The 22,546-nt window shown below is 56.3% G+C and overlaps 6 protein-coding genes across 6 annotated transcripts; 3 read left to right on the top strand and 3 right to left on the bottom strand.

The window, feature by feature from the left end:
* Window positions 1-592: 592 nt before the first annotated feature.
* On the bottom strand, window positions 593-2,978 carry BDZ83DRAFT_613429 (major facilitator superfamily domain-containing protein). Its single transcript, XM_060507759.1, has 3 exons — window positions 2,639-2,978; window positions 2,427-2,527; window positions 593-2,318 (listed from the first exon to the last, which is right to left on the bottom strand). Exons 1-3 carry the CDS (start codon window positions 2,855-2,857, stop codon window positions 968-970), a joined length of 1,671 nt encoding a protein of 556 aa, XP_060367437.1. The 5' UTR covers window positions 2,858-2,978; the 3' UTR covers window positions 593-967.
* A 5,047-nt stretch (window positions 2,979-8,025) lies between these two features.
* Window positions 8,026-9,912, top strand: BDZ83DRAFT_649722 (uncharacterized protein; the record flags this gene model as incomplete). Its single annotated transcript, XM_060510305.1, has 1 exon — window positions 8,026-9,912. The coding sequence occupies one exon, from the start codon at window positions 8,026-8,028 to the stop codon at window positions 9,910-9,912; it is 1,887 nt and encodes a 628-aa protein (XP_060367436.1).
* Window positions 9,913-11,297: 1,385 nt separating this feature from the next.
* BDZ83DRAFT_572747 (uncharacterized protein) lies at window positions 11,298-13,412 on the top strand (the record flags this gene model as incomplete). The annotated part of the gene is made up of 2 exons (XM_060504542.1): window positions 11,298-11,661; window positions 12,487-13,412. The coding sequence occupies 2 exons, from the start codon at window positions 11,298-11,300 to the stop codon at window positions 13,410-13,412; spliced, it is 1,290 nt and encodes a 429-aa protein (XP_060367435.1).
* A 273-nt stretch (window positions 13,413-13,685) lies between these two features.
* On the bottom strand, window positions 13,686-15,949 carry BDZ83DRAFT_213941 (uncharacterized protein). The gene is made up of 3 exons (XM_060501728.1): window positions 15,547-15,949; window positions 15,029-15,477; window positions 13,686-14,970 (listed from the first exon to the last, which is right to left on the bottom strand). The coding sequence occupies exons 1-3, from the start codon at window positions 15,776-15,778 to the stop codon at window positions 13,960-13,962; spliced, it is 1,692 nt and encodes a 563-aa protein (XP_060367434.1). The 5' UTR covers window positions 15,779-15,949; the 3' UTR covers window positions 13,686-13,959.
* Window positions 15,950-18,130: 2,181 nt separating this feature from the next.
* On the top strand, window positions 18,131-19,675 carry BDZ83DRAFT_717891 (uncharacterized protein; the record flags this gene model as incomplete). Its single annotated transcript, XM_060512000.1, has 3 exons — window positions 18,131-18,203; window positions 18,260-19,354; window positions 19,434-19,675. 3 exons carry the CDS (start codon window positions 18,131-18,133, stop codon window positions 19,673-19,675), a joined length of 1,410 nt encoding a protein of 469 aa, XP_060367433.1.
* Window positions 19,676-20,270: 595 nt separating this feature from the next.
* Window positions 20,271-22,331, bottom strand: BDZ83DRAFT_572810 (F-box domain-containing protein; the record flags this gene model as incomplete). Its single annotated transcript, XM_060504554.1, has 1 exon — window positions 20,271-22,331. The coding sequence occupies one exon, from the start codon at window positions 22,329-22,331 to the stop codon at window positions 20,271-20,273; it is 2,061 nt and encodes a 686-aa protein (XP_060367432.1).
* Window positions 22,332-22,546: the final 215 nt, after the last annotated feature.

The raw sequence follows: 22,546 nt of genomic DNA, 5'->3' as shown, positions 1-22,546 counted from the left end.
AGAGCTCTTATATGTTGCAGGACTGATGTTTCTTTTGAAAGTCTATGCTGTTAGCGTGTAACATCTTGTTTGGCGGACAAATCTCCTGAGGGATTTGATAGACGTTGAAATCTAAATGATAAGATCGACCTTCTTTGTCCTCTTTCTCTCACTCGGAAAACATTAACGTGAGAATACACTATATACGGGGTCTCGGTATAAGAAGAGGAGAATCTCTGAAACTTCAGGACATCACCCTCCTGCTGGCTCGTTAGTCCAGGCATGTAAATAGTGAGCTGGCTAGAAACCAGCGGCATCATCGCCCTCCTGCTTCTCACCCCCACAAGAACCGTTCAAGAGAATCTGTCGGGTTTGCCTTCCCCGGATTGGATCCTAGATACCTCTGAATGAGGCTTGTACGTAGTACAAAGGTGTCTTCCGGCAGTTTTCTCTTCTTACACAATGCCTAACTAACTAGCTACCTTGCCCAGCCTGGTGACAATAGCATAGAGATTCAACAGTCATGTAAGTCACCTAGATATGGAGAGGAAGAGAGTATCATCGCAGACACACGTCATGATAAGATAATATACTTCGTATCCCCATTTCGTAACACCGCTTCCTACTGTTTCTCAGCCCCGGCCCCAAGTCACAGGTGTCTTCCTATAAGATCTATTCTTCACGCTGAAGTACATGGCCGATTGCTAGTTATAATGATCAGACCTTGGGTTCGAGGGTTCTGCATGAAATTCTTTATACAGGATACGGACGCGCTTACAAGCCGACCCATTCATTACCTTGCACAGAGGAGGTATGTCCAGCCCGTACGGATATAGTAAAACCTGTACCACTCCCTACAGTTTATACTACAGCAAACTCAACCCTCACGAGTACATATACTACACCAGGTCGCGGATCTACGCCTCGCCGCGAAGCTTCCACCTCAAGGGGGAAAGACCTCTCCACCAGCCCCTCTCCCTCACGCCCTCTACTTCTTCCCCAAAGCTTTCTCCTTAATAAAAAACGTGCTCACAAAAGCAAGCACAAGCAACGCCGCCATGGGCACCATGGCCCCCAACGTCGCAACCTGATAACTCGCCCTCACCTCCCCAGCGACAGCAGGCGGCAGCTCCCGTATATAATCCAAACTCTCCCGAACCCGCTCCTCCACCCGCCTCGCCTCGTCCCCGTCCCGCAGCCGCGCCGCCAGCTGCGTCCGCAGCACCTGCTGCAGCACAGACGAGCACACGCTAATCCCGATGCTCGACCCCAGGCTCCGGAACAGATACGAGCACGCCACCACGACCGCAGAGTCCCGGGACGCGGCGTTGGCGAGGAGCGCCACCAGCGTCGTCGTGATGCCCGCGCCGCCACCGAGCGCGAGCAGCGCCATGCCGCCTACCACGCCCGCCGAGGAGCGGAAGTACAGCGCCGCGACCGTGGGGGCTACCGCGACAACCATGAGGCCGTAGGCCAGCACCGTGAGGGTGTAATACCGCCCCTTCCGCTTCATAAAGTAGCCTGAGCTGACGCTCGCCGTGACGGAGGTGATCATGGCCGGCACGAGCGCCGCGCCCGCGAGGGTGGCCGAGGCGCCCTGCACGGCCTGGAAAAACAGCGGGATGAAGAAGATGGAGGCGATGTGGCCCGCGATGCCGAAGAAGTTTGCGAGGTAGCACGCGAACAGCGAGCGGTCAAAGATGATGTGGCCCGGCGCAAAGGGGTGCGATGCGACGCGCATCTCGACGTATACAAAGACGGAGAAGAGCACGGGCGTGGCGGCGAGCGCGGCGACGGTAAGCCGGCTAGACCACCCGTTGTTGGAGCCCGAATCCAGGCCTACGAGCAGGGCGACGACGGCAGCGACGAGCGTGGCGGCGCCGAGGAAGTCGATGCGCTTCACCTTCTCCCGCCAGTGGGCGTGGTCCGTCTTGGGTACGTCGAGGACAAAGTACACCGCCAAAAACGCGAGCACGCAGAGCGGGACCTGTCCCGTAAAAGACCAGCGCCAGCCGACCGAGTCGGCGAGGAGGCCGCCGAGGGGCGCGCCGGTGGAGGTGCCGGCGGCGAAGATGATGTTGAGGTACCCTTGCCAGACGCCGCGGTCGCGGAGCGGGACGATGTCGCTGAGCAGGATGGCGACGACGCTGTTCATGCCGCCGCCGCCGATGCCGGCTACGGCGCGGGCGACGCAGAGCTGTGTGAAGGACTGGGCCAGGCCGCAGCCCAGGGAGCCGAGGGCGAAGATTGTGTAGGCAAAGAGGAGGCATTCCTTGCGGCCGAAAATGTCGCTGAGTTTGCCATAGAGGGGTTGGAAGCTGGTTAAGGTGATGTAGTAGCTGTGGGTATCATGTTAGCACTTCACTCTTCATTGTCTTACATCAGACATGAAGCTGAATGGAATGGAATGACCGTCTCCGACGAGGAGGGGAGGGTGTGTCACTCACGATGTTGCAAGCCAGCTCGTATAATTTAGCGCATGAAGCTCGCTCCCGATCTTGGCGTACGTCGCCACGGTGAGCAGCTGGTCGACAGCGCAGAGATAGATCTAGAGAAACGCCAGTCAGTTAGTCCCTGCCGATTTCCTGAGCGGTCGACCTGGGCCGTTGCCCGGAGGCTCTACGCCGGGGAAGAGCCCCGGCTTTGGAGTGGGACCTACGCCGATGCCGACGGCCGGAAGAAGAAAGTGCATCTTCTTGGCCATCTCCGGGTTGCCGTCCCGATTTTCATCGGCCTCGGTGGCGGCAGTGGCGCCGTTCTGCTGAACGCCGGTGTCGACGGTGCCGTTGCCGTTGCCATTGGCCGCCTCCGAGTCGGAGCTGCGTAGTAGCGGCGACGTCTCCGTCGGAACGGAGGTGCCATTGACGGAGCCGGTCATCTTTGCGGGAATGAAGTAACGGCCGAAACTAGTGCTGCTGCTGCTGCTGCTGCTGCTGCTGTGCTTTGGGAACCTGATGGAAATTACTCGCGAGACTTCTGCTGTCTTTCCCCCCCTTTTGCCAAAAACGTAGAAATCGTTCTAGAAACAAGAAAAGACAATACCAATTGCCGGTCGTTTATGAAGTCAATTGATTTTCCCTATCTCTCCCCCGCTATCTCTCCGACTTTCGCATTGCGGCCGACGAGGATTGCTAATCTGCCTCCTGCATACAGTTAAGCTCCGTTTCTGTCGGGGTCCTCATCGGATGCTTGCCCGCCCGATAAGCCCAGTCCGTGGCTTATCGTTCGTGACGACACTCTGGCAGCGAAGCACGTGATCGCAAAAGTCTCTTCAAGAGTGGAGACTGAAGAGCATGTGGCTCAAATTGTCTCCCGTCCCGAGTCCTAAAAACAAGAGTCAAGACAGCAATAAAGATGTTGGTCTGAACCCTAGTTCGTGATTTGACTTGGACCCGGGTCGTACTGGAACAAAGACTTTCTGCAATCAAGTTCTCGATGCGAAACCTTCATTGACAACGGCCAACCAAAAAAACAAGAATGCGAAGACACGACCACCGGGGGGCCAGACTTTTGACGGAGCCAGGGGTGTTAGCCGGTGAGGTGGAAATGTAACGGCGTCGGAGATCAAATCGGCCTGGTGTGCTTGGCAACCCGTTCATCCGCTTCATTGCTCCCAAAACTCATAACCTCGTGGGGGGAAAACTCCTCACATCGCCCGGCCTTCGACCGAATCGCCCCGAGCTTCCCGGCTATCGATTGACCAGTCACCTCGTTAATCAAATCAATCGGCCGGTAAGAGTAAGCAGAACCAGAGCGAACAATGAACCACAGTATGAGTGTGTGACGAGGGTGCTCACCATGAGGTGGAATGGGGACGGGTCGAATCTCATCTTAAAAATCCTGCCGGTGTGAAACAAACCGTCGCGTCTCTGCTCCATCCTTCCACAAAGACAGCCCCAAAAATCATTTTAATGTTAATCTATATTTTCCGCAATGTGGGTTCCCGCGATAACGTAACCTGCATGCTGCGATGCGAACCATTCGATGGCGGGCTAGACTTGGACCAACAGGAACAAGGCCTTTGTCGTTGGTACGCTGCAATGCGTCCTTTTTCGTGCCAAGCCCGCGGACGTCGCTCCCCAATGAAACGGCCGCTTGTCCCATTCGAATCGACTCATCGAGTAGGTACCCAACAGCGCAGACGTACTTTGGAGCAGCGTCGTCCTCGATTCCCGTGTGCTGTACCACATCTCTGGATAGGTTCCAGTCGATGTCGTCTCACGGTGCAAGACCTCTCCTCACGAATGTAAGCTTTCAATACTCAGAGGTCAACGGATGGCAGAGTGGTACGCAGCGCGACCATGGCGCATCAGATCCCTTATGTCGTCCCAACTTTGTGCGTCTGCAAGGCGGGAGACTGGAGTTGACAATTTGTCGTCATCGCCCTCTGGCTTCCAAGGGGGGGCACAGGCCACAGGGGAAGCCCGGCGGAGGCACGGCATCCCTCGGTCTGAAGTGCTTGCAAGGTCATCCTAGAGGCAGGCGTGTGAGACTCGGATGACCGAGGAACTCAAAATGGCTCAAACCTGCTGTTCATGCGAGCGACAAGGGCATTGCGCTGTAATTCGTAGACACTCACGTAGGGTTCCCTCCGGGGCACTGCTCCGGTAATAAAGCCAGTTTTGCAGCCGCAGGATTACCTTTCGACACCAGGCGCAGCTCTCAGGGGGGGTTTGATCCGATGTTCATCAGACTTCGATTTCGCGTCGTCCTTGCTAAACAGATCCCTCGTCAGGGGGGACACAGGCAGCGCGGGCTCCTGGGCTTAGCGAGCCGCAAGGCACCCACATATCTCTGATGCCGGACGGGGATATGAACGTGAGATGTGACTCCGCCCTCGACCCAGCAGTCATAAGGCTCTGAAGTCTGGTTGGCTTCCCTGATGCAGATCGCTATATGGCAGGCTCAGGTCGCTACGACTTCCTGTGAATGGGCGTTCATGGCGGCGGCCCTAGAAACGCGAGCGGCGAACGCAGACCAGCTGTCAATCATCGTACACGGTCTAGAAGACACAATGGCCTAGTTGACAGATTGCAAGGCTAGAGCTCGAGATCGTAATAGTCTAATCGCGTGCGTCGCGCTATGTCTACGCACGGGCGAGACATCAGGCGGGTTTAACCTCTGCCACGTCGAGGGTGGCTGAACGGCGGCCTCTCTTCAGCTTCAACGAGACGATGCGTGGGCTGCGATTGGTGACTTTTGTGACCTCAGTTCTCCCTGCTTCGAGTCTGCAACGGTGCATTCCATGAGGTTCCACGTCCCGCTGGACAGGCCATGATGCTAGTAAGTTAATTTCGATTCCGCAAACAGGCGTTGCGGGCAGAAACGGCGGCCCGCCGGTAGTTTAGCTTGAGTACAATCCTCTATTTCTTTGAGGGGAATCGTTCGTGATGGCGCATATAATAGCATGGATGGGGAGGTAGCCACGGTAGCACAGGAGAAAATCGAGCGTTCTGGTAGCGATGCCGATACCGACTCGAGCCAAGTGCGAAACCAGGTGCATGTCGCCTCAACACGCGGCATGGCGGCTGAGGCGCAGGTAGTGTGCCATCCATCACGAGGATCATGGAGGACGTATCTGTATACGCGCCGCAAACGATTTGTCGTACATACACAGTATACGCCGGGAGGAAGTATCGGATGAGGGAGATCGGATTCCTACCGTAGGGGGCCCTGTAGGCACCTCATTTTGGGTAGTCGGGTGGCCTCGCCATTTGGACTCTGTAGACAGCTGACGAACGAGGCCATGGTGTCATTTGGCGAACCCTTTAAAAGTTGAGAATGCAGGAGTGGGAAGGAGCCCATCTTGTAATACAGTCAACCCGCAACAAGACGCATTCTCGGTCATTGGGATGTGCAATCCGTAGTGATTAAACGCGGGTCTGGGTCGAACGAATACTGGCAGCACCCTCCATCAGCGGGCTGTTTCAGCCTAGGTACCAATAATCGAGATGGGAATTGAGGACGAGTGGTCATTGGTGACGGAGTGGGCAGGGGTGGTGGTCGAGTGAGTTGATGGAGGCACGCCTGTCTTGTCCTCTGATTAATGTCTCGAAGCTGCCGCGACCGAGGCATGCAGGATAAGATTAAAGATGGGATTGATTCAGGAGCCGCATGCGCGTGGAAGCGAAAGCCAGTGGGCTTTTTGGTTGCGTGAATGCGGACTCTAATCTGCGGCAGACTCTATTCGCGCGAAAGGACGGATGCGTTCGGGAAGAGGTTGATTGTGATGAAAGAGTGGCTGGCTGTTGTGTTGCTGAGTGATTCGTAGCTGTAGACTCGGTTGTATAGACTCGTGGTAGTGGTACGTAGTAGTGTACGGAGTAGTGATGGAGAGAAAGCACAGCCCGGAAGGTGTATGGGAGGGATTGACATTGACAGCTGAAGCCTGAAGAGATGGCCCCGTCTCGGCCTCCGTTGCCCGTGGGTTGAGTTAGGTTGATGATGCAGGTGCCGACGGTGGTGGGCTGGCGAGGTGGTGAGGTGGTTAGGTGAGCTGTCAAAGTCGATTCCCATAGTGAGATTGGTGGTGGGGTACATGGGGACGTGTCAAGACATCTGCGAGCCGCCACTCCACCAGCCCCAGCCGGCCAAGCAGTGCTGCCAGTGTACGGAGTGTACTGCGGTAGTGAGTGCACGCACAAGCCAGCCCCCAAAGACAAACCCAGCCCCGAACAACCCCGGCAAGTTGTTGTTCTTGTTCCTGAATCCTGCTTGCAATGCCTGCTTTCATTGCAGGGCTGTCGATGCTTGCTGGGACGCTGAGGAGGGTCGCAACTGCCAATTGCTCCGCACTTTTGGGATGGGAGGGGCCGGATCCAGTCTGACGGAGCCAATGACGGACTTTGTAGTGCCACGCTGCCGCAGTCGTCCAGGCAGGCAGGCACGCTAGCAAAAGTAAACTAGTGCCTTTCGTCGCGAAGTAAATGGAAGGCTTGCGATGCTTTACCACCTGAGGAGGTAACGCAAGTACCTTTTGGCTGCTGACAACGCACGCAAGGTACCTCACCCGGCATGTCTTCCGTCCAATTATTGAGGTGACCTTTGGTGCTTACCTTAGTAATGGAAAGGTACCTTAGGTAGGCAGATACCGTGGTAGACACGCACGCATGTTAGGCACGCCGCGTATCCGTACCCCTTGGTACTAACGCATCTGAGGTCCAGTGCCCTTTTTGCATTGCTGATTAGGTGGGCAATCCACAAGGTACTTTTCACCTTAAACATTTCGATGACATCCTTGCCAATCCCATCCCAACTTTCCCAAGTTCCCAACCACAGAGAGAGGGAAGAAAAGGTCAATGTTCAGACACCCGGCCCCGTCGCAGGGTTCTCCGTGGCTGCCAGCTTTAAACTTGACGCCGAACTCACACCCCCTCCCCCCTCTACGCAACTCACTAAGTACCTTACCACCTCACCTATTACCCTGTACTCCGTATCCTCTCTTCCGTCTCCCATCTCTTCCGGTGTCATTCACTCATTGTTCTGCCTCTGCCACCCCGTCAAGTTACATTCTTATCCAACCAACTCCTGGACACACCTCTCAAGTTTCTTCTTTCTCCTTACCAAGGTACTCCTTATCCTACAGGCATATGCTGCGGTCCTCGTCGCGGAATCCTCGTCTACTCCTCCCTACTCCTCAATTCTCAAGACCCTTGATGCTTGTTTCTCCTAGCATCGCAACACTACGGCACTGAAAATACTCAACGTCGTGGCAAAGGCAACCCCCCCCCCCTCGAACTTCATCGCTCCAATCAACCTGTCGCCATCCCTCCTTCGTCCCACGTTCTCGAGTCCCACCAGCCCTCCGTGGCCAGCTTCCGGTGCCTCGATCCCCCCTGGCCCTACCTCCTTGGTGATTTCCTCCAGCCAGCCGATTGGTGAGAGGCTAAGCAGACAAAAAAAACTACATCCGCAGTCAAGCCAAAGAGGAGAGAGGCAAGGTAGCAAAGGGGAAGGGGTAACGGAGTACGCAGTACGCAGTACGGATACTGCGCCGTCATCCCAATTATAGGGTAACCCACCGCCATCTGGGGGCCCTCGTTCAAAATGGACTTCCTCCGTTCTCACAGTCGCAAGGGAAGATCCCGCTTCTCAAAAGCCCTACCCACCCCTCCGTCTCCAAAGGCCGAGCTTCTTCCCATCTCTAAGCAACTCCCTTCGATACCTCCCGTTCCTCCCCTTCCGTCGAAGAAGACGAAGACACTCGCCATGTCAGACAAACCGCTTCCACCACCGCAACCTCTCAACCAGTCTCTCCCTCCCCTCCCTCCTCTCGAGACAAAAGCGTTGCCCCCGGTACATATACCTCGCCGCCCAGTTGCAAAGCAAGCACCACCGCCCTCCGCCCCGGCGAACCAGCAGAAGCAGCAAGAACAGTATTCTCCCGAGGACGAAAGGAATTCCATCGGCAGCCTGCTCTCGGCCTATTCAAGAAGCTCAGGGGAGTCCCTCATCATGTCGCCGGATGGAAGCGCAAGTCAGAGAGACTCGAGCCAGGCATATACCTCTGAACAGTATGGGACAAGGGAAAACAAGATTTTGACGCCGACTTCGTTGTCATCCGGTGACAATGACCACTACGGCGCACAAAAGTTCACATCCAACAAGGGCCTACCGCCTCACCCGGCCTACTATAATGAGCAGGCTGGCGCCGCTTCGGTCAACTCGACACCCGCACCGACTGCTGGCAGCCCGACAAGCTATGTATCAGCAGCATCGCCTCAGCAACAACAGCGACCACTATGGAGGAGGAGATCCGTAAAATCTGATCGTAATATAGAGGTCCCAGATCTACACCTCACAGTCAGCCACGGGTCAACCGCTGCTTCTTCTCAACCAAATACCGCGCAATCCTCATACACAGCAACTCCTCCTCCGGCCCAACAGCAACAATTCCCCCCTCGCAGCACTTCCAATCTTCCCGGCAGAAATATTCGTCCAGTACCCTCTCAAAGTCAAGCGGCTCAAACGAACAACATGGGCCAGGAGGTCTCGCGGTTGAAGGAGAAAGTACATCATTTGCGCGATGATCAGAATGGCGCAAATGTAGGAACCTCTCACAGCGACACAGCGCTCTCGCCAACCCAACGCCTGCCGACTCCTGACTATGAGAAGGAGGATGTCAAAACGCCCGTTGTCGAAACAATCGTCTCGCCCGTCTCACCCGCTTCCTCTCCAGAGCCTGGCCGCGAGCAATCGAACGAGTCCAAGCCTCCTATTCCCCGCAAGGCGGTCACGGCGCGCAACTTACACAACGCTCAGAGCTTGCCTCAGATGCGCGCGGATGGACCTGTCACCAGCAGCGAGGCTCCCCCGACAACCACAAGAGACTTTGCCGTCAGCCCCGTTAGTCCCGATCCTCAGAACCAGCTGCCGCCTCGGGCCGCCCCCAATAAGCAGCAGCAGCAGCAGCAGCGGGAGTATGTGCCCTATGCGCCGGCACCCGGATTCGCGCAGGGGGATATGCGACCTGCCTCGAGAGATCAGCGCCCCAACCAAGAACCCGTCGAGTACCGCGAGCTCAAGGTCAAGGACCTGCCGCCTGCCGACCCTCGCGCGTCGTTCTTCCCCATGCAGGGTTCCGAGCCTCCCAGCCCCGGCATGATCTACAAGGCTCTGCCGTTGAAGGAGAGCATGCTCGACTGCTACGTCAAGCACCGCACCATGGACCGAACTCGCAACCGCAACTACGCCCTCACCTGCCAGACGTGCGGCAAGGCCGATACCGAGGACCGTTACAAGTGCCAGTTCTGCTACGTACGCATGTGCGCTTCCTGCCTGCAAATCTTCAACAGCAACCGCAGAGACCTCCGCAAGCTTATGGCTCACTTGGAGGGCAACCCCCAGAGCGGTCACATCGAGGCCTCCGAGAAAGAGGAGCAGCGTACAGAGGCTCAACGACAACAACAGAACCAGCAATCAGTCACAGCCTAATTGCTTTCAAATTCACACTTTTCCGATTCTTTTCTTGTTTGCTTGGCATAGGGAAATCACATGGCTATTTCACTTCCAAGCGGTTCCTCAACGTTTTCCCCGGCGGCCGGACTTTCACGGATTTTCGTCAATAGGGAAAAAGATCAACTTTTTGCATTGCGGGATTAGATAGAGAGAGGTCGATTGGTTGATACCGCTTCTCACCCCCAAGATACCAATGTTTGTGTATAGGAAGTCGTGGCCCCCAGGAAATAGGGGGGAAAGGGTCACACGCACATTTTTTCTTGTTTGTTGGAAGGGATTACTACTACTACCACTTGCTTGATGCAAGCTCTGAGCATACGAAAACGAAGCTTCATAACGAGAAAGGACGCAATACAGGCAAATGGGAAAAGACAGGTTAACTCCAGATTTTGGAAGGGTGGGCTCTCAGAGAGCCGGAATTAAAACCCGACTACTTTTTCAAAAACAGAAAATTGAAACTAAATATCTCAAAGCTCGTATTCGCGGTGAACTGTGTGGTGCTACATACGTCCCATATTCCCGGGACACCAGACACTAACAAGAAGCGCAACACCTCGTGTACCAAGCAAGAGCGCGCGGGAACTGTTTCCTCGACTCGCCCATCTGCAATTGTGTGTCGGGGCACGACGTCCAGCAAAGAAAATCAGGCACGTCGAGTTATGTATCGGATGCACCGGAAATTGCTGCATCGCGTCGGCGGACACGCGAGGGATGCACGAAGTACGGAGTATCCATACGGACTGGTAGGGAGGGGTCTCATCGGAGAAAAAAAAAAAAGAAGGAAAAAAAGACACCAGCTGAGATTCGCGAACAGACGGGGTGCCACTGTTCGGCTCAGCCCGCCGACGTTGGAGTGGAGTTGATCAAAGCACCGGCGCTAGAAGACTCCTGGAGTCCTGTAGGGCAGCGGGCAGACCAGCTCGTTACTCCAATACCTTTATCTTCGCCTAGTCTGACAATTAGAAGCAAGTACCATTATATCTTAGCGTAAACTCCCATCTGAACGTAATCCATCATCGGCCCCCTACCGCCGCCCGGGCCCCTGGCAACCCCCACACCGCAAAGAAACCGTACGGCGCGGCCCCTGACGTCGAATATCAACATCAACATCGCGAACCCGGCGGCCCTTTGGCGAAGATACCCACCGAATTTGCCACGGCCCTCATCAATCTCACATTGGCGACTTTTTTCCTTACCCGCCAATCGACCGACAGAACGACCTATCGTAAAGCGCGGGGCCCCCGCAGAGACCTCAAAACCCTAGTCGCGACTCGCGCCGAGACCATCGAGTATCGGGAGAGAACCACCGACCACCCGAGCCGCATGATCACCATACACATCCCAGAGACCCCGGCGCAGTCATGTCCTCGTCACTAGCCCGCACCCGCTCCCTGCGGAAGCCTACGCAGGGCTCCTCGACCGATCTCCCCCCGACGACGACCACAACCTCAGTATCCTCCTCGGCTTCGATCACGGCAGCTAGAGGCCCCGCGAGCTCGACCACAGGAGCAGCAGCGCCATCGGCGTCCACGTCGCACCGCCCCGTCTCCCCGAGCAGACTCCCCGCGCCCCGCTCCCTCGCCGCAACACGCCCAACCACACGCACCGTCTCCGGCGCCAGCGTCGCGAGCAGTACAGCAGCGGCGGCGACCACCGCCTCCGAGGCACCCAAGAAGAAGAGGCCGAACCCCTTATCGTCGCTGCTAAGCCGGAGCTCCTCCACGCGTCAACCAGCGTCCGCGACAACATCGACATCGACAAGGCAGAGAGATGTGGCAGCGGGTGCTGGAGCAGGAGGAGGATCAGCTAGCTCGGGACCAACGAGCGCCCCTTTAAGCAGGACAAGCGCGCTCTCAGGCCTCACGAGGACGTCTTCGACGAGGGAACCAGGTCTGTCGCGGACACGATACCCCGCAAACGCCTCGACGAGCAATCTCAGTCTCGTCTCGTCATCCAATGCCGCAGCTGCTAGAGCCGGGGCTGGCTCTGGACCGTCGACACCGACGACAGCGAGACCGACTACCTCGGGCGGTCTACCATCCTCAAGACGCGCCGGCGCACCAGCGACGACATCGACAACAACAACAGCGGCTGCAGCGACAGGAAGCCCGACAAAGGGCCACGCGCGCGCAAGGAGCGTCGCGACCCTGAACAGCAGCACCGTCCTACGACCCCTGAGCCAGACATCGTCTACCGGAGCCGCTGCCCCACCGAGATCACGCCCGACGTCCCTATACGGCGCACCTCCCACGTCTTCCTACACAAACTCATCAGCATCCACGACCACGAGGCCTCGTCCACCCTCAGCAACAGATCGCCTCTCCTCGAAACCATCCGTATCCTCTCTCTCCTCCGCAACAACCACAACATCAACACGCACAGCCCGAGCAGGCAGCACAACAACAGCACCACCACGCCTATCCCTCAAACAACCTCACAAACCACCATCACAATCCCAACAAGCATCACAACCACCACATCTAGCCGCCCGCCAACAAGCCCAACAACGACACCCCTCCCCAACCTCACCACCCAGAACCACAAAACCAGTCCTCCGCCCAGCCTTCTCGACCTTACAACAGCACTACTCCCCCGCCAAATCCCTCGCCCCAAAGCCCCTGACAGCAACCTACCTCGCCGCCCCGTCCCCCTCAAAACTCCCCGCCAACATCGCCCTCACGGCCGAGACGGCCCGCCTCCAAACAGAGCTCCTCCAGCTCCACCTCCTCCACCGCGACCTGCCGCAGGTCACGTCCCAATGGCACGCCACCGCCCGCTCCAAACTCGCCGCGCGCCACGCCGACCTCGCCGCCTCCGCAAGGGGCCTCGCGACCCTCGAATCCGACGCCGCGGAGCACCGTAACATCGCAGCGCTAAGAAATTGGGGAGCGACTCCATCCACTGGCGGCAAGACATCGTTCCTACCGCTGGAAGACCGCATCCAGCGCCTAGACGCCCTCCTCACATCCCTCTGGTCCCTCGACAGCCCAGGCGGAAAACACCACCGTCTCGTCCGCGCCTTTGAGCGCTGGGCCTCTTCCCTCGCCGACCTCGAAGCCGCCCGCGCCCGCGCGGAAGACGGCGCCGACCCCTCCGCCCTCCTAGACGACAACGCCGACGTCCGCTTCGGCGGCGGCCTCGACGCGCGCTGGAAAGACGATGCCGCGGCGCTGGTGAGGCGTCTCGAGGGGTGGGATGCGCAGCTTAGGGAGCTAGAGTATCGCGGCGATGATGACGAGGACGTGGCTGCTGGTGCTGGCACTGATACTACTACGCAAGCGTCGAGCTTGAAGCGCATGCTGGACGGGTGCGCCAGTCTCGTCAAAGACATGCTCGACGAGCTGGCCGTCATGGAAGACATTGAGGCCGCGGCGGTGGAGAGAGAGAACGAGTGGATCAAGAGGATGAATAGGGAGGGAGACGACGGCCGCGGCAGAGATACCCAGAGAGCCGGTGCCATTTGGAGAGTGATTTGAGGAAACAGGCTCTGGTTTCACTGATCCTGTATAAACAAACACTCGTCACATACTCAGGCCAGCAGGCCAGCAAGCAATCGTTGTCGGAGAGGTATGCTTCAAATTCACCAACGTCAATGCTTGTTTTGATACTCTCTCAACACAACTTCCGCTTTCCGCTGTCATCCATCACTTCCGTTGTCGGTAATCGATTCATCGTCCCCTATGACGATACTTTCCACACCCAATTACCTAATTGTACAAATCAAAAGTTGTTTTGTTCTCACTACAACCTCCGGTGCTTTGCAATTTCGGCCCGCATACACCCTTCCCACCCTTGTGTAAACCATCAAATCAATGCTTCAAGCCAGGTCAAGTCGCCGCCCATGGCGAACTTCCACCATGCAACTCCTACAACGATGGCAGCCGTGCTCGTGGCCAGCATCCTGCGGACAAAAGTCAACCTGTCAGATATTGTGAGGAATAATGACAAACAAAGGAAAAGGTAATAAGAAGAACACGAGTAACCGATCCACTGTGCAATGCGAACCGGAATAGAGAGATGACCTTACGCCTTTCTCTTGCTGCCGAATAACCGGCTAAACAGTCCACCGATCCAGTCTACGAATAATACGCGGAAGAAGGCCTGGAGCCAGCCTCCTTTGCTGTCTGTGACGCTGTGTATCGAGGAAGGGGTTCCAGGACGCTCGGTCGATGCTGGCCCGCGCTTCTTGAGCTGGCCCTTGTGTCCGCCATCGCGGCTGGAGGACGACGCCTCATCACCGGGGCTCGAAGCAGAAGCCCTTGCCAGTTCGCCGTTCTGACTGGCGCTGGAGCTTGCTCTGTCTTGAGGCGGTTCGACGCGGATGGCAGGGCTATCAGGCTCGGCGGGGCGAGTCCTAGGAGACAAATCCCTCGAGTGCTTGCCGTTGGACTGGCCGTTGGCAGCAGGTGAATCTGAGCTTGATGACTCTGAGCTTTTCCTGGACTTAGAGCCCTTCATAACGACTCCCTCATCATCGTCACTCCCGGGCGATGTAAAAACATGCGGCGTTGGCCGTACCGCGGGGCTCGGAACTCTGATCAAGCCCTCATTCTCGCGATTGGCCTCTTCGGCATTCGGAGTCTCCTTATCCTCTTCGGCAATCGATCCCAGAGAAAGGAGCGATCTATCCGAGACCATGGAGCCATGCGACTTTCGTGGAAGCTCCAGCCTCTTGGTGGAACCCGGACTAGAGGGGCCTGACGAAAGGACAGCTTCATCGAAGTATTGATCAGCACTGGCTCGGCGTGTTCCATTTATGGGCGAGATAGGTGCGCCATAGAAAGCAGTTTGATCTTCGTTACGCCCAGTCTCAACCTTGCGCACGGCATCGATGATTCCGTCCCTGTTAGAGGGCCACCGCTCGAGGGTGGGATCGTTGAGGTCATACGTGTCGACATCATACTCCACAGTGCCATGATGATCGTAGTCCTTTGCAACTTCATCTTCATCATCGGCTGAAGGCTCGTAGGGTCCAAGAGCTTCGTGGGCGAACAAAGGTGCGGGGCAATCGTCTGAATCCTCTTCCTTAGGGTCCTAACATACTGTCAGTCATAGCTCTGCAGTTAATATTTGCCGCTTGTTTGGCTCGTACCTCATCAGCGTCCAGCTTCTGGGCAGAATCGGCAACCTCAGCCGCAGTGCTCGCAACTTGTTCAATCGGCGTCGAAGACAGACGCTTCCTCTCCTCGTCTTTGAGGTGCTCCACGCCCTTGGGGAGCGGTGCACGTCTAGACATGTCGACCTCGGCGTCAAGTTTCTCGGCGGTATCAGCGACCTCTGCGGCGGTGTCCGCAACTTGGCCAATCGGGGTCGACGAGAGTCTTTGCCGTTCCTCATCCTTGAGATGATCTTGAAGCTTTGTTTTCGGCTCAAGCTGGGCAGCAGTATGGTCTCTGGCAGCTTTTGAGGCGTCCACGTCTTCGGAAATTGAGGCGTCTTCACTTGTAGGTTGGCTGTCGCCGTTCACACCGTTGAGCTGCTTCAACTCTTGAGACGCAGGTGCTGTCAGGAGATTGTTGCGATTGCCAGATCCGTCGGTGACTATAGATTGCCTCGTGTTAGAAGTGCTTACTGGGAATGCCGTACTGCGCAACTCAGGAGGAGGCATACCTATAGCTGCAGTCTCGTTAAGAACCCACCAGTCTCCTAGACCAACACGGAACTTGTACTCGATCTGCGCGTTTGGCCGAACTTCAATGTTCTTGTAGAACGTGTGTTCTCCGCCCTTTTCGGTGGTGAATTCCATCTCCTGGGGCTCCCATTTTGGATTTGAGAAGGAGCCGGCGACGAAGATGGGAGGCTGCGTCCCGGGCTGCTTGTAGGTGATGGTTACAGAAACCATTGTCGACAACGGCCTCCGCGGCGAGGTAGGTTGAAGTTGGGAAGCTCAACTCTCGTCGTCACTCGGCCAACTCAATCACACGAAGAAGAGCGTTCGGAAAGGTGGGTTTTCTTCGTCAGCTGGCCTTCTATTACGGCTCAAGTCAGCACAGGCAAGATAAACCTTTCGGGAAGGAAAACTCGACGAAAATGGTAGAAAAGGAAGCCGTTCCCTTCCACAGCGAGGGTGGCGGGTTGAGATGGGCAACAACGCTGACGAATGCGGCTGTCTCTGGGCGATACCTTAAAATGCGGCGCTAGTTGTAGGGAGCAAGAAGGCGTCAAGGTGATGGGATTGACTTTTGATGAGAAAAAAAGAAATGGAAGAACACGAAAGGATGCGAGACAATTCTACGAGAGGAATTTGGAGTGTGGAGTCTCCGGATGAGTGTTTCATGCAACGACGCCAACGAGGAAGATTCGGGGCTTGCGTATTTTGTGCGAGTGAAACGGCTTTGAGGGAACGAGCTGGTTGGGGTTTGGAAGAGCACTTACCGCAGCAAGGTCGTACGGAGGCCGGAGGAGAGACGTAACGTGCAGATGCTGCGAGCTGAGTGAGGGGAGCTCAGATAGCAGAAAGGTCGAGAAGCCGATACCTTGTTCTGGGTGTGGTGTGTGGGAGGTGCAGCAGCTCAGAACAGGGAAGCTGCGGCACAGGAGGGGTTTATTGCATGATTATTCCGTATGTCGTATGTGCCATGTCAAAGGTTGGGATGTGCCGGCCGGAGAGGAAGGAGACTGGGAAGAGGTTGGGAATGGCGAGGTCATAGAGGAAGCTAATTGCTATCCAGGTAAGTTGAGGCAATGCACTTGCTCACTTTCAGCTTCCTTACTTGCCCGAGTTTGAATGCAATGAGGTTTGCAACTGGCGGCCGGGTACTTTGTTTGCCATGGCTCCTATCTTGACACGATGAGAAATAAGACCCGGGCTTATCAGCAATTGAGCTGGAGTGCACCATCTGTTTTGTATGACACATGGCAATTGTTGGTCCTTCAGTAGAAAGCTGTGCTGAGGTATGAGACGAGATTGCCGCTTCCTCTCTTTCACCAACATTACTTATCCCTTCCTCCCGTTTGATTCAAGTTTTGTTGGCGGTTTAGCTCCCGACACAACGCTCAATGCGCGACCTGAACCTCCCGCAAATCATTGCCCCAGCATAAAATAGCGGTTATCAGCACCGCAGTCAATGGCCACCCAGCTGCTCCATCTCAGCACCGGCATGCTTTGTGCGTCATCATCCCTGATGCATCCCGAGACCAGGGGAGTCGCTGGGACATGCCCATTGGCTGCACTTACTCCCGTTTCCAAAGTATCGGAGACTTTCGCACCGCACGAGCCATGCATCTCCACAGCCGCCGTGCTAAGCTGATAGTGGGTCCAGGTGGAACCAGAGGGAGGGCCTGGCCAGACCGGGACGACGACTTCAGACATTGAGCTAACAGCCACCTCCATCATGCCAAACAAGCTCCGTGGAATGGGTATTTCTCTGGCAATCAGCCGCAATACCATCTCGAATGTTTATTTATCAACGAAGTCGCTGCCGACGGAACCCACCTCGCGCAATTCGGATCAACACCGTAGGCCTTTTTCATAGCGCCACTGCCCTGAGATGCATATGCAGGCGTGATGGCTGAGGTGGTCGTGTGCGAAACCCCAAACTAGCGTCTCCTGTCCAAAGCCCAGACAAGTGAAGAGGGGCATATGTTGAAGAGGTTCCGAATGTCACCAAGCTCAGCGAGAGCAGGAACCAGCTCCCCATGTCTCAGTCATCTCAAAATCTATGAAAGCCAATAAGATAGCACTCAAGATGCTTGAGAAGCGTCCTTGGATGATTTCATACGCTCAATTGATGGCATCTCATCCAGCACCTTGAACTTTGACGCTTATATGCTGCTCGAAAAAGGTGAGAAGCTCAATCTCGATCGGAAATGGCGGGGCTTCCAATTCTCCCATCCTCAGCACTGGCCTATTTTCTGCCGAAAGCGGTGAGTATCTTGGCCAATGACGTGATCCCGCGATAAGTATCTCTTATCGTAGCTCTATGGCACTCTGTCACGGCGCTCGACATGTGGTTGCTGTGTGCCTTAGCGGCTGCTTCCAGAAAAATCAACCCAGAAAAAAAATATCGTCAACCAGAACTGCATGAATTGCCACGTCGCAACGGATCTAGTCTAATCCAGGAACCGTCGATGCGACTTTTGAGCGTTTGAGTTCTTTCTCGGCACCCACAATAACTCATTCACGACCCCGAAAACACCCCCATTCCCTGCGTTTCTCTGCTTTCACAGCCTCAACTATTCTCTCTAGCCCATCATGTCTGCCCCTCCTCAACTGATCCACATTAAGAGGAAGCGGGGCGATGAAGATGCTCCGGTCACCTACCTTCGTACGACCACTCTCCCTTTTTTACAATCAACGGACGGGCATACTAATAGGAGACAGAACTCGAACCGGGATCCAAACGACATCTAGCCGGCAGCAGCTGGGTCTACCAGAGGCGCCTCGCCAAAGCCAGCGCAAGATCCGCTGCCGCTGCCGCCGCAGCACAGCGCCCATCGCAACCCTCCATACCGGTCATCCAGACGTCGAAGCCAGGTGACGAGATCTCGAGCCCGCATCGCCCACCTCACGCGAGCAGCCATGCTCTTCCGACAGGAAAGGCAGCGGCAGCGGTGCCGTCGCCCCGGACCCAACTCGACGCACAGAAACCCCTACCGCAGACCGCCTCCGATCCCCAACGCCCTCAGAACCCCGCCACCGAGCCGAGACGATTCCACATGTCCAGGTCGGCCATGAGCTCGCCTGGAGGCAGCACGATACTCAAGGCCGGTGGTGTCTCCAAGCGGGGACGCTACGGGACCGCCGTTTTCGTGGAGCGAGGGAAGAAGAAGAGTGCACGCCGGGCCGCCACGGCGTCCGGTGGTACCACACCGACGACGATGACCACGGAGGATCTGCCCGTTGACGTCGAAATGAAGGAGGACCATAAGCCGGCGCCGAAGAAGCCCCTTGCCAAACGACCCCCTCCCTCACGAGCAGCCTCCGCGGCGACGACAGCGACGGAGACGCCTGGCGTTGAGCCACAGCGCAAGCCCATGCCCGGCGCAGCTCCCACGCAGGATTTGAGCAAGATCGCAGCCGACATGGACCAGTGGGTCCTCCATGAGATCGGACTGAACCTTAAGGCCATGGAGCAGCAGCAGCCGCCGCAGCAGCCGCGCTCCCCGTCCACCGTTGCGTCGCCTTCACGCTTCAAGCCCAAGGCGCCAGCCAAACGTTTTGCCGAGCGCCACCCGGAAATGGTCAAGAAGCTCAACGGCGGCGACGAAGCCATGACAGAGGCTAGCGACGAAGAGGACGAGAGCGACGACGACTACGTCATCGAGGTGTACGAGCTGGCGCCTTCGAAGCCGGTGCTGGCGGAAATTCCGCCCGAGCAAATCGGTGTGCTCAGATTCGATTCGCAAGAGGACTTGGAGCTGTTTTACGGTAACGAGGACGACGATTCGGACCTCGACGATGATGAAGATGAGAATGGTAAGTCTATGAAATGAACGAAGCTCTTTCTTCCAGCAGATAGCCGGGAGGCTTTACTGACATGAATGTGCGCGCACAGCTGAGAATCACTACACGGCGGACTACCCCGAAGACGAGGTCGATTCCGAGGACGAGTACGATCGCCACGCCTACTTGTTCCGCAACGCCAACGCTTCGGACGAGGAGGAATTTGACACCCGCGATCCGTACGAGGACGAGGACGACGATCTGTACGTCATGGAGGGCGATGAGCGGCGGGATGAGGACGACGTTTTTCAGGACAAGATTCGGCGTTACATTCGCCAGCACGGCGACATGTAAAACCGGGTGACCTGGGAATATATCGAGAATAATACCAAGAGGGTAGCGTCCAACATTCAAGGCACATGACACTGCACGAGTGCCCAAGTCAAGTCTTTTGGTCCGAGGAATTTTGTTGTGAGTGTATGTGGTGGTGTGCAATTGAAGTAGCCTATTTATCCAACCTTAAAGTGGATATAAGAAAAAGTGCTCTCTCCTTCACACAGAGGTAAATTCCTCGATTTATCCCAGAGACCCCTAAAATAGGATAATATCTCCGAACCCGGTTCCCATCCAGTACTCCAGCTGTAAGAAAGAAAGGAAAAAAGTACAGAATGTGCTGCATAAAAGAGCCTTTACTGATGCGAGACGCCGGGTTTCAATTCCGCTCCACGGGCTTGAAGATGATGCTGCATCCCAGATCTAGTAATGGAAGTTGAGAGTATTTGTTGTCTCTCTTGTGTGTGTGTGATGGGCTCCAGAACGCCAAGCAAAGTATGTGCCCCATGTGACGAAGAAGTTGTCGGAAAGAATGTGGCTAGAAAGAAAGACTTCTTCCCCAAGTGAGACTCCAAAGTCTCACTTACACGATCACGAGCTGCAGAATTGGCTCCCACTACATAATCGTGCACGCCCCGACGGTTCGACCCCGCCTCCTCCCGCCGTTGCCGCCCTCCTCCTCGTCGGCATGCAACATCTGCGCCTCCCTCGCCCTCCGTCTGCGCCGGCGGTGACCGGCGCCTGTGGTCCCGGCCTCCTCGCTCGCCTGCATGTAATCGGCCCACCGGTGCTCGAGGCGGTTGGCGGCGGCGAGGTCCCCGCGGAGCACGCGCTTCGTGTGCTCGTCGACGGTCATCTGGAACTTGTAGAAGCACTTGAGGCTAATGGCCTCGGCGGCGTAAGCGAACTTGCCAATCTCGGCCATGGACGGTTTGGACTGCGCGTTGCGGAAGAGAACCTCGCGGATGCCGGTCCAGGTGACGTTTTGGCAGTCGTAGACGACCATATGCAGGCCGACCTTGGGTTTGGGCTTCACGGCGTTGCTCTGGGAGCGGTTGCTGACCATGAAAGCCGCCTCGGCGAGGACGAGGTCGCTGATGCGGGTGTTGTCGAGGTCGATGGCCCGGAGGCTGACGCAGTTCTTGACAATGGGGAGGACGCCGCTGTCGCCGAGGTTCTCGCAGTAGCTGATGGAGAGGTGCTCCAGCCACGGCGCGCAGGGGGCCTTGGCCAGGTGTTCTGAGAAGAGGGCGTTGGTCAGGTCGGAGAGGTCTTCGAGCTCGACGTGCGTGAGGCGCGGAGTCGATGCGAAGATTGGCTCCAGCGCGGCATCCGTGAGGGCGGTGCAGCCGGACAGGCGCAGGCCCTGTAGATCCGGGACGTTGTACCCCAGAGCCTTGACTCCCTGGGAAGTAAGACGGGCGCAGCGGCTGAGGTCGAGGTGACGCCATTTCCTCGGGGGAACGATCGGTCGGTCGGTGAGGATGTCGATTTCGGGGTCTTCGCCGTGAACCATGGCCTTGAGCGCGCGATCGTTGAGCTCGGCACAGCCGTTCAGAACCAGTCTCTCCAGCCTGTTCGTCTTGTATATCGTTTCGGCGACCTCGAGATTGTCGAATCCTCTAACCTCTCCCGCTCTCAAATCCTTCAACCTCGGACACCCTTCGATGACTGCCTTGATGCCTCTTGCGTCCATGTGTACGCACCATGACACGTTGAACATCTCCAGCTGCGGACATGACTCGGCAATAATTTTGCACGACATGTTGGTAACCGCTGTCAAACCAGTCAAATTGAGCTGAGCGAGCTTATCGTTCGTTCTCAACAGACTGTGTAACGTGTTCCGCTGGAAGTTGCGGCATCCCTCGAGCGTCGCGTTGACCAAGTTCTTGCAGGCCTTGACGACTACCTCGGCCCTCTTGTAGTGTTCGACCTGAACGCAGCCCCTGAGGTTGAGGTCCTTAATGAAGGGTCCAGCGGCCACGATGATTCTTGCGAGGGATTCGGCAGGGATGATTTGGTAGAATTCGGTGGCGTCAAAAGACGTCCAAAGTTGTCCATCGAAGCAGATCTTGTGGAAAGTCTTGCTAACTCGTGAGGCTCGTACAAGCTGTTTGGGGGATAGGTAGGAGAAGATGTGCACACGCATCTCGTGTGGCATATTCTCCCAGAAGTTGAAGCCACGCTTGGGGACCGCGGGGTTGGCGACCTGGGCTTTATTCGTCGTCCTTAAATCGGATGGGAGTCCAATAGTTTGGGAACCGGGGGACTGCGTAGTAGGGAAGACATTGTCGACACGGCGAATAGCAAGTCGGCCATCGATGCCTACGAACTGAATGATTTCGCTAGATGGTGTTCCTGGAACGGAAGAGGAGGCACTGGCATAGCCTGATGCTGTTGCGCCTGCGGGGAAATAAGAGTCGCCAGTGAATGAGGTCCCCGCGGTCGAGGGTCCTGCCAAGCTCACGCAGGAAACATTCCCCCTCGGACGTTGAGGATTGCTATATGATCTAGTGCGGCTACTCCTCGCCAAAGAAGGCGAGGACGACATTCGTTGCACACCACAGAGCACGCGGTGTCGACCTTTGGCTTTGCCTGAGGGGTTTGAAAGGCCTGAGCCTTGCTCATCAACGACTTCCATAGGAGCCGGACCGGCGGGGATTTCGATGTCAGCCATAGCGAAGACTTGACCAAGTGGGATAGCTGGTTGAAGGACAAAACGCCTCTAGACAAGGAGCAGAAGACGTCGAATAATGCTGTCAATTTTTCGCCACAGTCAGACTGCGACTGAGTCCGTTTGCTCAAAGTTGCGCGGTTTCTCCCAGTATTGTCTTTGTTAGAGAGGTTAGGTAGCGCGGTGCAGTGAAGCTGAGCTCGGTGGTCCACGTCTTA

Source organism: Colletotrichum acutatum (assembly GCF_030867785.1).
Source record: "Colletotrichum acutatum strain CBS 112980 chromosome Unknown BDZ83scaffold_25, whole genome shotgun sequence".
NCBI lineage: Eukaryota > Fungi > Ascomycota > Sordariomycetes > Glomerellales > Glomerellaceae > Colletotrichum > Colletotrichum acutatum.
This window is presented reverse-complemented; position numbering and strand designations above follow the sequence as displayed.

Coding starts and splice junctions, on each gene's coding strand:
- BDZ83DRAFT_213941 (XM_060501728.1), bottom strand. CDS start 15,778: ATGGTTTCTGTAACCATCACCTACAAGCAGCCCGGGACGCAGCCTCCC. Junction 15,478..15,546: donor TAACGAGACTGCAGCTATAG/GTATGCCTCCTC, acceptor GGCAATCTATAG/TCACCGACGGATCTGGCAAT. Junction 14,971..15,028: donor AGAAGCTGGACGCTGATGAG/GTACGAGCCAAA, acceptor ACAGTATGTTAG/GACCCTAAGGAAGAGGATTC.
- BDZ83DRAFT_613429 (XM_060507759.1), bottom strand. CDS start 2,857: ATGACCGGCTCCGTCAATGGCACCTCCGTTCCGACGGAGACGTCGCCG. Junction 2,528..2,638: donor TTCCGGCCGTCGGCATCGGC/GTAGGTCCCACT, acceptor GCGTTTCTCTAG/ATCTATCTCTGCGCTGTCGA. Junction 2,319..2,426: donor ACGAGCTGGCTTGCAACATC/GTGAGTGACACA, acceptor TGATACCCACAG/CTACTACATCACCTTAACCA.